At 37.4% G+C, this 13,667-nt stretch overlaps 1 protein-coding gene across 1 annotated transcript in view; it reads right to left on the bottom strand.

Moving 5' to 3' along the window:
- LOC144980679 (uncharacterized) overlaps window positions 1–13,667 on the bottom strand; it is a 35,224-nt gene that overhangs the window by 2,086 nt on the left and 19,471 nt on the right. Inside the window, exon 7 of the mRNA XM_078928358.1 lies at window positions 1,257–1,326. Coding sequence (XP_078784484.1) covers window positions 1,257–1,326 — 70 coding nt within the window. The remainder of the gene's footprint in view (window positions 1–1,256; window positions 1,327–13,667) is intronic.

The raw sequence follows: 13,667 nt of genomic DNA, 5'->3' as shown, positions 1-13,667 counted from the left end.
TGACACATGGGTATGTTTACAACTTTCATAAAAAAAAAGCAGCGTGTTTACATTTGTAAAGAAATATCCAATCCTTGGATTACAACAAATCCCGTGATCGATGACTTGGTTGGACGAAATCCTGAAAAAAAGATGTCTCCCATTCTATTATACGATTACTTGATGATGATCAGGCTGGCGGATGCTGTGAGTTTTCTTACTGAATGCAATGTATCAATATAATCCTATAATCAGAATGTGTAAAAGTCAAAACATGATCAACTTTATGTGTTTTTTCCCTCTGGTTACCCTTTATGCTCGCCGGGGAAATATTTCATACGGGCGCCAGCCATTGTTCCGATAGTTTAGAGCCAGTGTTGCTAAGTTACCATCCGTCATTAGGAAGGAAGTGACGTTACGACTATTGAATCCTATTGTGTGATAGTGATGATAATGAAGGTGACGACCTAATGATGATGGTGATGATTATTGTGCACCAAAGGCAGTGCATACATAGATTGACAGGGAAGACACTCATTGGTGGCCAGTCAACAAGTTATTTAATTTCCAACTCTGTGAATCATATATCACAGACTTAGTAATAATAAGCATGGCAGTATAGAAATATACATAAACAGGAATATTCGTTTTGTAATATAACGTCAACGCACAAGTGTAGTTAACTAATGATACGAATGTAATGTATTCTTCAAAATATATTCAATTGTGACATTATTTAGAAGTAACTAAATGTAATTCGGTGTATTATTTATGGAAATACATTATTGGTGATACAATTGCAAAGGGCAATAACTCAATAATAATAATAATACACCATAACAATGATGATGACGATGACAATGATGATGACGATGATGATGATGATGATGATGACGGTGTTGGTGGCGTTTGAACTCGTGATGATAGTGATTATTATGAAAGGGATGAAATGATGATGAGATGATGATGATGATGATGATGATGCTGATGATGATGCTGATGACGACGGTAGTAGTAGTGGTTGACATTGTGGTGATAGTGATAATAATGAAGGGGATATCATCATCATCATCATCATCATCATCATCATCATCATCATCATCATCATCATCATCACCATCATCATCATCATCACCATCATCATCATCATCATCATCATCATCATCTTATACATCAGTACTATGTAGTTGTGGTTAAAAACGGGAATCATGATCTAATATAAAAGGGAGGTAATATTCGCTAATGAAGGGGGGAATATCAAGTACGTATAATCCTACCAGTTTTCAAGGCAATCATGATTGCCTTCCTGAATTTTCTCTAGTCCAGCTTCTCTCACATTCCTTGAAGCTATTGTAAAAAAAAAAAAAAGACAAAAGGGTAGATAAGTCGTGACGTCACACATTCTAAACTTCCGGATCCAAACTCCTTGACTGCGTGGCTCAGCGGTACGGTCTTTGCTTCGTTCCTGAAAGGTACCGCGTTCGATCAACGGTCGCTCTGCTGTGTGCCCTTGAGCAATTCTAAGTCATCTCACCCTAGCTCAAATTGCTGCGATGCTCTCCGGCTGACGCCTGGATTATTACAGTTTTCCCTTGGAATAGATCCTAAAGAATGATTTCCCCCCAGGGATGAATAAACAGAATTTATTTATTTATTTATTTATTTATTTATTTATTTATTTATTTATTTATTTATTTATTGAACTAGTCCTTCGAAGGACTTATCATATGTGACCCTTCGCCTCAAAACGGTATTAAGTCGGGATGGTTAAGATGCTGAAAATTCAATTTATAGCCAGAAATATCAGACTTGTGTTGAGTTTATTTGATTTATTGAGGAGAATGGGTACCACATTTAAGGGTGCTAATGCCAACAAAAAAAAACAACTTTCTTGTCACGTGAAACATAATAACCTCGATGAGTGCTTTCAATCGGCCTATCGGCAAAATCATAGCACAGAAACAGCATTGATGAGAATCACAAATGACTTGCTGCAAATTATTGATCAAGGAAAAACCACCATCCTTAGTCTTCTCGATCTTTCGGCGGCCTTTGACACCATCGACCATGCCATACTACTTCGAAGGCTACAAGTTACTTTCGGCATATCGGGCACTGCTCTAAACTGGTTTGCATCATATCTTACTCAAAGAACTCAATCAGTTTTAATTGGGGAAGTAACTTCGTCAGAGCGTGACCTTCATTTTGGTGTACCTCAAGGATCCGTTTTAGGTCCAGTCCTTTTTGTACTTTACACTTCCCCTGTTGTGAGAATCTTAGAGCAACATTCTCTCGCTTACCATATGTACGCCGACGATACCCAGATATATAGCTTGTGTTTGCAATCCGATATAGTTTCAAAGATAACTGTTTACGAACAATGCATCAACCATGTGATGAGATGGATGTCTGCAAATAGATTAAAATTAAATGGCGACAAGACTGAAGCCTTATTCATTGCTAGTTCAAATAATAAGACAGATCCATTTACACTGGCACTGACAATCAACGATAATGACAAAATACAACTCACAACATCAGCAAAAAATCTCGGCATCACCTTAGAGAGTGATCTGTCTATGAACAAACATATTAACAATGTGAGAACAAGTGCTATCTGCATTCTAAGAAATATCAGAACAATCAGACCATTTATTAATAGGGAAACTTGCAACAAATTGGTAACATCTTTGATATTCCCGAAAATGGACTACTGCAATGCACTGTTTGTTGGTCTCACAAAGGACAAAATAAACAAACTCCAGAAAATACAGAACATGGCAGCCCGCGTTGTACTACAGAAAGACAGAAAAACTGCAGCTCCCGAATTACTACAGCAGCTGCATTGGCTGCCAGTGGACCAGCGGATAAAATATAAATCTTCAACTATCGTTTTCAAATGCCTGGAGGGCTCGTCACCAGCATATCTCTCAAACCTCGTTGAACGGTATAACCCACAGCGATCGCTTCGATCAACGAACGACCTCAAACTGAAAACACCCCGCTGTCGAGTGAAGGCTGGTGAACGCGCCTTTCAGCATTCTGGTCCAAGGTTGTGGAATTTACTACCACTGGAGATACGTTCTTCGTCTTCACTAGAGGAATTCAAGCGTCGATTGAAGACATTCTTATTCCGACAGGCTTTCTTTTGATTATGTGTATAATTAGCGTTGTTCGTGTACTGTGTTAGGGCTTCATGATTAAGTTAATCTATGTTATGCGCCCAGAGCCCTCCTGATGAAGGGATGTTTGGCGCACTATAAATCTATACCATTATTATTATTATTTAATTTATATTTTTGACCAGTTTTAACATTAAATTCGGCTTTTAAGCATCTGGTTCGTTCCGACATAATACCGTTTTGAGACGATAGGTCACATATGTAGGTTTCATATTCAATCAAAAGTAGCATAACTTTTTTAGAAGCAGGATGTATAGGCAGATGCTTAGGGTTACGGAACGAGGATGGATGACCTTACTTGACAACCAGCATGTATTTAGACTAGAAAATAAGATGCCATCACTCTGACTGTCATCTGCATTTTTTGCCAAATTGAGGCCTAAAATTTGTCAAAATTTGCCCCCCAAAAATCCCAAAATTTGCCAAAAAGACCAAATTTGCCGAGGAGAACTAAGCTTTGGGTCTTTATTTGAAGATTTTTTGACGAAACGATCCATGACTGAAGTTGGAAGTGTAAGTGACTCGATTTATTTGACTTGAGAAATGAAATGACTGAATAGCGTTGTTACAAAGATTTTAAAGGATCATTATCCGTAGAGAGTAACTTCCCTTGGTTTGGGCCCAGGCAAAGCTGCAACATTTCTCAAGTTTCTCACTTTTTTTTTTCGTTATTTTGTTTTCGCTTCGTTTTTCCCCCAAAATTTGCCACGCGATTTGCCAATTTTCCCAAAATTTGCCACAATTTGCCAATTTTGGGAAATTTGCGGATAATTGCGGCCGCAAATTGCCATTTGCGGCCCCAAAAATGCAGATGACAGCTCTGAAACCAGAAGATCAATCACACATTGTATGTATTCAGTTCTCCGGGAGAGTGATTTTACACTTCCGATGAGATTGGAACCTGTTGTATTTTGGCATTACACTTTTGTTCCCTGTTACGACAATAAGAAACCGTTTCAGAATAGTGTCAGTGTTTTCTTGATATCTTGAGCTTTTATATAGCGCAATATTCACTAAACATGCTCAAAGCGCTTTACATATAAACAAGGGGTCCCTGGCCAACAGCAACACTTAACATGTAGGACGTGACATGAAACCTGTTAGGCAATATTACAATTTTTTTTCGGACACAGACAACTCTGTTAACTGTCGGTACTCATTTTACACCTGAGTAAGGTGAGAGAATGTGAGTAAAGAGACTTTTCCAAGAAATCAACTATGCGCCGAGCGAGGATCGAACTTGAACCTACAACATTCTGATAGCTCAGTTGGTAGAGCACTCGTTTCACACGTAAAGGGACAAAAATCGATCCTGGTGTAGTCGAGATTTTTTTTCTGACCCTCTCGCTATCCACCCATCAGTGATTCGGTAGCCAGATCTGTAAGATCTGGCGGAAAGTACGCTGCAATAGACTGGCGTCCTAACTCAATGATAGCATGCAATATCTATTGTCTGTTTTACGCTGTTAAAACCATGATAAAATCCAGGCTTTATGGACCTAACGGCTCTGAAGACTAATTTTCACATTAAAAAAAAAACACAGTCCATAGATAGTATGCGCTTGGCTAAGGAGCTCACAACATTGCCATCCGGAAGTATAACAAACCAACCCACAAAACTCTGTGTAACCTTAAACGTTTATAGTCTGGTTAATGCAGGTTAGTGAGAATTACTCATAAACGTGGATGGCAAAAAAAAAACAAAAACAAAAAAAAAAAAAAAAAACAAACCCAAAACAACAAAACAATAACAAATACCTTAGTGACGGCAACTTTGTATTATCTATCGGATGCATGTGAGGTTGGCACTTTAATGCAATCAATAAGAAAATACGATGAAAAGGTTTTTTTTTCTCCGTATGGTAACATAATGTTTATACTATAGACAATATTTGTACATCGTATGTTGCATTTGATTTATATTAAAAAAGCATGTGTTTTTCACAGTCGCTGTGGGGATTGGGGATTAGAGATTAGAGATTAGAACATCACATTACAATATTATTGAATTGTAAGCCTGCTTTCCTTCTACTTTTGTAGTTATTTGAACATTTAACTCACTCAATCCTAGAGATTTTTGCTACTTTTCAAACTTGGAAAAAAAATGTATTGAAAATTAGCATATACATAAATAGTTTTATTCAACTATCATTAACATGTAAAAATTAAAAACATTAGCTTTAATACTACGCCTATAATTGGTATCAGAAAAATGTTAATAAATAGGCATGGGGTAAAAGTAACCCGGTATACTACGGATATAGTCGGTGTTGGGGTTGAATGAGTTAATGCTTCTGTTGTCTTCAACCTCGTGATTTTAAAAACATATTTTCTCTTTTTTATATTTCATTCATTTATTTATGTTTATCGTTTTTATTTATCTTTTATTTTCTATTTTATTTCTTGATTTAATTGTGTGGCTATGTGGTCTTTTGGTTGGCACTCGCTTTCGGATCGGAAGCCCTTGGGTTCGAGCCTACCTCAGTGCATAGTTGAGTCCTTGGAAAAGGCTCTTTACTCATATTCTCTCACCGTACTCAGGTGTAAAATGAGTACCTGACCACCAACAGCGTTGTCTCAGTGCTAAAAAAAAGAAATAATAGTAATTTCGCCTAATAGGCGTTATGTCTTGTTCTACAGATTTCTTGTTGCTGTTGGTCTGACCAAGAGTAAAGCGCTTTGAGCACATTTGGTGGATATTGCGCAATATAAAAGCTCAAAGCTCAAATAAGATTTATTAAATTAAAATTAAAATTGAGCTTTATATAGAGCAATATCCACTAAATGTACTCAAAGCGCTTTACAAAAGGTCCCTGGTCAACAGCAACATTCAACATGTAGGACGTGACATGACGCCTGTTAGGCGATATTAATTACACATTTTTGGACAAAGACAACGGTGTTAACGGCCAGGCCTACTCATTTTACACCTGAGTACTGGTGAGAGAATGTGAATAAAGAGCCTTTTTCAAGGACTCAACTATGCGCCGATCGCGAGGCTCGAACCCAGGACCTTCCGATACGAAAGCGAATTTCATACCACTAGACCACATAGCCGCGCATTTGAATTTAATTTTTTTTATTTGGTGCGATTTCAAAGATTCAAAACAATTCTATTAAAAGTATCAATCTTTTTGTTTGTCCTCTACCTAACGAGATAATCTGCTTTTGAATGTTTTCCTTATCACGTGTATTGATCTATCGTTGTCTATATCAGTGGCTTTGTTATTGTAGTCGTTCTAATCCTTCTCCTCCTCAGCCCCCCCCCCCCCCCCCCCCCCCCACCGTACTTAAATCCCTGATATTTATTTAACGAGAGCTTTTAAATAACGCAATATCCACTAAATATGTGACCCTTCGTCTCGAAACGGTATCAAGTCGGGATGAATTGGACCCCGAAAAGCGACTTTAGAATTATATTGATAGTTAATTCGAATTTTTGAGCTTTTGCATTGTGAGAAATTGTCTTCATTCTCTTACATAACAAATCGAAACAAACCCCAAGTTTCATGTTTTTGTCAATAAATTCAATTTTTTGCACCCGAGTCATTCCGACATAATACCGTTTAGAGATGGTAGGTCACATATGCTCAATGCGCTTTACAAAGGGTTCTCTGACAAACAGCAGCACGTAACATGGAGAACGAGATATGACGACTATTTGTCGATATTACAATTTTTTTCGACAGAAACAACGCTGTTAACGGCCAGGTACTAATTTTACACCTGAGTACCTACGGTGAGAGAATACGAATAAATAGCCTTTTTCAAGGACTCAACTGTGCGCCGAGAGAGGTTCGAACCCAGGACTTTCCGATCCGATCCGAAAGCGAGTTTCATACCACAAGACCACATAGCCGTATCTTGGACATCGACAGAAAAAGCATTTTGTGTTGAAAGATATGTGCATCTGAAGTCACAAGTAACGGTCAACTTGAATTTTGCAGGGAGTACCGAATTGATTCCATGTTGAACTGGGTGGGGATCCTGACCTCCCATAGCGAGCAGGGAGGTACACACTGTGTCTTCTATCCCCTTATATCTGTTTTCCAACATGCTTTCTGTCTTTGTCTTGGAATTGAGATTACTTGGTTTTTTTTCTTGGCCTCTGGTCGGAGTCCTGGCTGGGAGGGAAACAGTCAAATGCATAGTTATTGTTTTGGGAGATGATATTTTTTCCTTGTAAATCATCTCTCTGTTATGTATTATTATATGTGTTATTTTTAATGTATAATGTAAGCATTTGAGTGTGTTCCTCTTTGTTGGATTTTATTCTTGTGTCCGGATGAGACTTATAGGTGATCTCAAACTAAGTACATTGTGGTTTGCTCTTGGAATCTACATCTGATCCCTATTTGTTCCCAGTTCCCCTATGTCTTACTTTCTCTTGGATGCTTCAATTGTAATTCTAGAACTTTTTACTATCCCATTTTCTTCCTTTTTACTGGCGCTGATATGACCTAAATGTGTTGCAAGTGCCGTAAAACCCTTAAAAACAAACAAACAAACATTCCATGTTGAAATGTATCGTACTACAAGTGGTTGTCTCTCAAGAAGTCTTTTGAAGAAGTGGATTAGCATCTTAAAAACAGCACACACTGAGGAAAATGTGGCAAAAGTTCGAAATTATGTCGAGGAGACGCCGAAAAAAGTCTATGCGTTGACGGTCTCATGAACTAAGCTTGTCAAACAGCTTAACTCACTCAACCCGAACACCGACTATATCCGTAGTATACCCTGGGTTACTTTTACCCCATGCCTATTTATTACATTTTTCTGAGACAAATTATAGGCGTAGTATCAAAGCTAATGTTTTTTTAGAGTTTACATGTTAATGGTAGTTGAATAAAAATATCTTTGTATATGCTCATTTTTAATACATTTTTTTTCAATTTTGAAAAGTAGGAAAAATCTCTAGGATTGAGTGAGTTAACATATCGTATACATATTTTTTAAAAAACGATCTAAAAATATCGTGTTTCGATTCATGAAGGAATCACTCCATATATTTCCCAATAGAGAAAGAACACGTGTCAATAATTTCTAACAAACACGGGGAAGAACGAATTTGTGAACCATTTGGTTCAGCGATGAAGCATATTTTTTTGATATAACTCGAAACATCGACTCTTGTAACGATATACGGCTATGTGGTCAAGTGGCATGACACTCGCTTTCGGATCGGAAAGTCCTGAGTTTGAGCCTTGCTCGGTGCATAGTTGAGTCCTTGGAAAAGGCTCTTTACTCAATTTTCTCATCGTACTCAGGTGTATAATGAGTACCTGGCCGTTAACAGCGTTGTCTCTGTGTTGCTGTTGACCAGGGACCCTTGTAAAGCGCTTTGAGCACATTTAGTGGATATTGCTCTATATAAAAGCTCAATTTTTTAAAACGATATCCAGGGTTCAATAGAGCGACCAGGCGAAGTCATCGTCGAACGAGATCGACTTGTGTGAAAAAGCAACAGCGTCGGGTGCCTATAAGCGCTCAGGGCATCATTGGGCCAGTTTGGTTTCGTGATGAAAATGGAGAGGAACAAACTGTTACTGCAGATCGTTATGTCAAAGAATTGGGGCAATTTCGGCGGTCTTTGGGGCGATTGAGTGACAAAGAAGAACAAAAATGGCAATGGTTTATGCAGGATGATGCAGAATGATGATACAGCAAAACATCCCTTTGCCAGGGTTGCCAGTTTGGTCTTTCCGAAGCCATATTTCACAATTTTGGCTTTTTAGAAACGCTTGGGCTTTTGGCCTTTTAGTGCATTTTTGGCCTTTTCATTCATATTTTAGTCTTTTAAATCACGATTTAGACATTCTTATACAACAGCAACAACAACAATATTAATAACATAAAAAGGAGAGACAATGGAAACCCTCCAAGCACACAGACTTGTTTTGAAACTGAAACTGATAATAGACCTAAAACTAGGAGCACCATTATATAGTATGCTAAAAATGTGGCCTTTTTGTTTTGCCATTTTGCAATTGAAATCTGGCCTTTGCCTAGTCTGGCAACCTGGAACCCTGTCCTTGAACTACATTCGAGCTCATTTTGTAGATCGTGTCATTAGTCGTTGCACGAAGCATTCTTGGGTCACCCACAGCCCCGACTCGAACCCTCTGGAATTCTCTATTTTGGGGTTATTTAAAAGACCAATATCAGTATCAGATGCAAGATTCCTGAGTTTTGATGAACTGAGACATCGAGTGGAACCACTAGTAAATATTATGATTGGCTCGCAGCTTTGTGAGTGGGCCTTACATTATTGCATCGTGAAAGTCCGCAGTCCAAGTGGTTCCACATCAGCGTGTATTTCACTTGCTGCTGTGGGTGTCGATCTCAGGGCACCGGAGATGAAGCGAAGGGCTTGGTTTTGTACTCTGTCCAAGGTTTTATGTGTATTTTTTACTTTTATTACCTACATTTTGGAGGGCTAAATTGTAGTCCACGGCGGAACGCACATAGCCTAAGTAGAGTTGACGGGCACCTTTTTACTATCACACTCTTTTATTGAGATGTGATATTACGACATATTATGTCGCTTTTTAAGTCGTCACCGACCGACCAGCTTTTGATATTTTGCAACACAGTGTTTGATCTCCTGTGTTATATTTGTTTTATTCTGAACAGGCCTGTTTAACACAGTTTCGGCCTTCTCTGTGTTATACCTTATTGGGACATATTATAGTAACAGATTTGCCTTCTCTGTACTATGTATGATTTGGTCACCCGTTCACGGACTTGCACAGTACAGTAACCTGCACTATGCCTTGCTATTTTCCGGCCCCGAACGTACTTCACACAATCAACCCTGCATTATGTGAAGGATAGCAAGTGACGTTTGGCAGCCTGCATGGGTTTATATAACCATGGTGAGTAGTATTCATATGACGACTGACAGGCGTTGTCATCACAAGATGGCATAGCAACAGGTCTGGAAAATAACAACTTATGGTTGCCTAAAGCTAATAACTCATTGAGACTTAAGCTCGTTCTACAGTAACGTGACAAAAATTATCTTTGAATGTTATATATATATATATATATATATTATATATATAATATATATTATATATATATATATATATAATATATATATATATATATATATATATATATATATATACATATATATAAATATATAATTCTATTTTATTTTTTTATTTTTTATTTTTTATTTTTTCTTAAATATTGGACTTCGTGCTACACCGTACATGCCAAGAGTATGCATGAGTTACCTCCCTTGCTATAATCAGATTAGAATGAACTAATCCAGTAACTAAGCTTTATCTGTTTACAACGAAATATCGTTGTAAATATCAGTTAAAAATAAAATTAAAAAAAAAAAACAACCAAACAAACAAAAAACAAAAAACAAAAAAAAAAAAAAAAAAAAAAAACAAAAAAACATCAAACAGATGGTGAGGCCATAATCTGTGGCGAGACATAGGTGGTATAGTGAAGAGGGGAGGTAATGTGAAAAAAGGTGTGAGAAAGGGGTTCACGGGTGCTAGTGATAAAGTAAAAGAGAAGAGGACGCCTAACGGACAACCTGTACAGTATTAGGCGAAAATGTTGTTGAATATGGTCTGCTTGAGACAGTTTTTAAAAAAAATACGATCTCGCTTTTGTTAATTGGATTCAGTAGTCTGATGTCACGCCGCGCGTCAACGGCGGCCATCTTGGTTCTAAACAAAGAAAATCATTACTTTTTATTCTTCATGCTGGCTAGAACTTTTCATATGCCTGAATGTGTAAAAGTAAAAGTCAAAATATGATCAAAATTATGTTTTTCCCCCCTCTGGACACGCTTTTATGCTCGCCGGGGAAATATTTCATACGGGCGTCCGCCATTATTCCGATAGTTTAGAGCCAGTGTTACTAAGTTACCATGCGTCATTAGGAAGGAAGTGACGTTAATACTGTTGAAGAGTATTTTCCCAAAATTTTCTCACTCGCTCTCTCTCTCTCTCTCTCTCTCTCTCTCTCTCTCTCTCTCTCTCTCTCTCTCTCTCTATCTCTATATAATTTGACTTATAATTGCAAAACCGTAATTGGATGTCAGCCTTTGGGACGGGCTCATCAACTACTATAAATGTTTTGAATGCTGGGTGGGGTTCCTGACCTCCCATAGTGGGCAGGGAGGTACATACTGTGTCTTCTATCCCCTTATATCTGTTTTCCAACATGATTTCTGTCTTTGTCTTAGAATGAGATTACTTGGTTTTGTCCTGGCCCTGGCCGGAGTCCTAGCTGGGAGGGAAACAGTCAAATGCGTAGTTTTTGTTTTGGCAGATGATATTTTTGTTGTTGTTGTAAATCATCTCTCTGTTATGTATTATTATATTTGTTATTTTGAATTATATAATGTAAGCATTTGAGTGTGTTCCTCTTTCTTGGATTTTGTCCTTGTGTCCTGATGAGACTTATAGGTGATCTGAAACTAAGTACATTGGTGATGTGCTCTTGGAATCTACATCTGATCCCTATTTGTTCCCAGTTCCCCTATGTCTTACTTTTTCTTGGGTGCTTTATTTGTAGTTCTAGAACTTTTTACTATCCCATTTTCTTCCTTTTTACTGGCGCTGATTTAACCTAAATGTGTTGCATACGCCGTAAAACCCTTGAAGACAAACAAAACAAGCATTTTGAAAAGAAATAAAATATCTCTGTGCACAAGTAAAAATTCGCTTTGTGGTTAACAACACCACTATCACATTATCTCATTCGTCTGTAGACAGTGTTTCATTCATCCTGTTTTGTTAAAAAAGGGGAAACCCGAAACGTCCACAGTATCTGTTTCTTCGTCTACTACGTTGAAGCTTACAAGTCAAAACTGATCGTTATTTTTTTAAGTACCAGTAAAAGACACACTTTTGGAAACTTTTGATATCGAGTTTCTTAAATACGATTTTGTTAGAACCGGTTACGTTTCTTAACTCACTCAATCCTAGAGATTTTTGCTACTGTTCAAAATTGTAAAAAAAATGTATTCAAAATGAGAATGTGTTTAGCTCTTATTATTTTTTATTCAATTACCATTAAAGTCTAAAAATGAAAAACATTAGCTTATAATTTGTCTCTCTACGTAATAAATAGGCATGGTGCAAAAGTAACCCGGGTAAACTACGGATATAGTCGGTGTTCGGGTTGAGTGAGTTTACCAATGGCGGATTTTAAATTAAACTTAAGGAGAATACTCATGAAACACAACAGACGAATGAGATAATGTGATAGTGGTGTTGTTAATCACACAGCGCTTTTCGGGCTTCTGGTTAACGAAGGCCACGGTCTTAGTGTCAGGCTAGAAGTTAACGATTGTTACGGTCTTAGTGTTAGGCTAGAAGTTAACGATTGTTACGGTCTTAGTGTCAGGCTAGAAGCTAACGATGGCTATGGCTACGACCCGGTTCACCCCCCTCTCATGGAATGAGCAGCCACATTTATTTTTGTTTACAATGTTATGAATTGATTTCTTGCCTACAGTAAAAGGCAAGGCATGCACAACGATATCGTTATCTAAACTTAAATATTAAACAATCATTTTTTATACCAAAGCAAAATTCTAGACATATAACAAAAGTATCTAACGGCAAATACGGCATTCAGTCATAATGTATAATTTATAAAGAAAAACGAAAACAAGAAAAAGAGTGAAGTCTTGCTATCAGGAATTTCAACCCTCATGATAACGTCATGTCATACAACTAGAAAGTGTGATTAATCTGAACTAGTTAAATTAATCCACTTTTATGACGCGTAGAGTAGGTGCCTACCTATATATAAACTCCAACCACCAGTCCGATCTAACCACAATTTGCGGTATACACCCACAGTGAGTAACTTGCATTCTTCGACGTTGTTGATCACTCATACGACCTGAAAATATGAAGGGACTTTGCCTCGTGATGTTCGTAGTCTTGTTAGCTTATCCATTTGGGGCCAATCAGGGCATGGCATCAGCTCGAAGTCTCGAGAAGAAACTAGACACTGGCTATCCTATGGAAAGAGTAAGTACCAATTTTTAAAAAAATGCATTTGATAAAGAATAAGTCTTTCTTTTTACAATTTGATAATGACGGTTGAATGAATAGGCGTGATCATAAATATTATTACCTTTCCATTTGCTCGAGGTCATTGGTCACATTGCAAAATGTGCTCAAAATTACCCACATAGTGAAAAGTGTTCACAGTTTGAAAAATATCCAGCATTACATTAGTCATTTTGCTTAATATGACTCATGGGTATGTTTACAACTTTCATAGAAAGCAATGCAGCGTTTTTTAGATACATTGAGAAATGTCCAATCGTTGTACAGCAACAAATCATGTGATCGATGACAAGGTTGGACGAAAACCTGAATATAGATCGCTCCCATTGAAATTAAACTTGGTGTGAGTTTAAAATTCTTCCCTTCTGTGTTGACATTATATACATAATTGTCTTCTTGTTCTTTGTTGTTGTTTTTTAAAATTTATTTATTTATTTACTTTTTTGTTTTG

This window comes from Berghia stephanieae, chromosome 10 (genome assembly GCF_034508935.2).
Source record: "Berghia stephanieae isolate SIO BIC M18660-M18661 chromosome 10, UCSD_Bste_1.3, whole genome shotgun sequence".
Lineage (NCBI taxonomy): Eukaryota > Metazoa > Mollusca > Gastropoda > Nudibranchia > Aeolidiidae > Berghia > Berghia stephanieae.
This window is presented reverse-complemented; position numbering and strand designations above follow the sequence as displayed.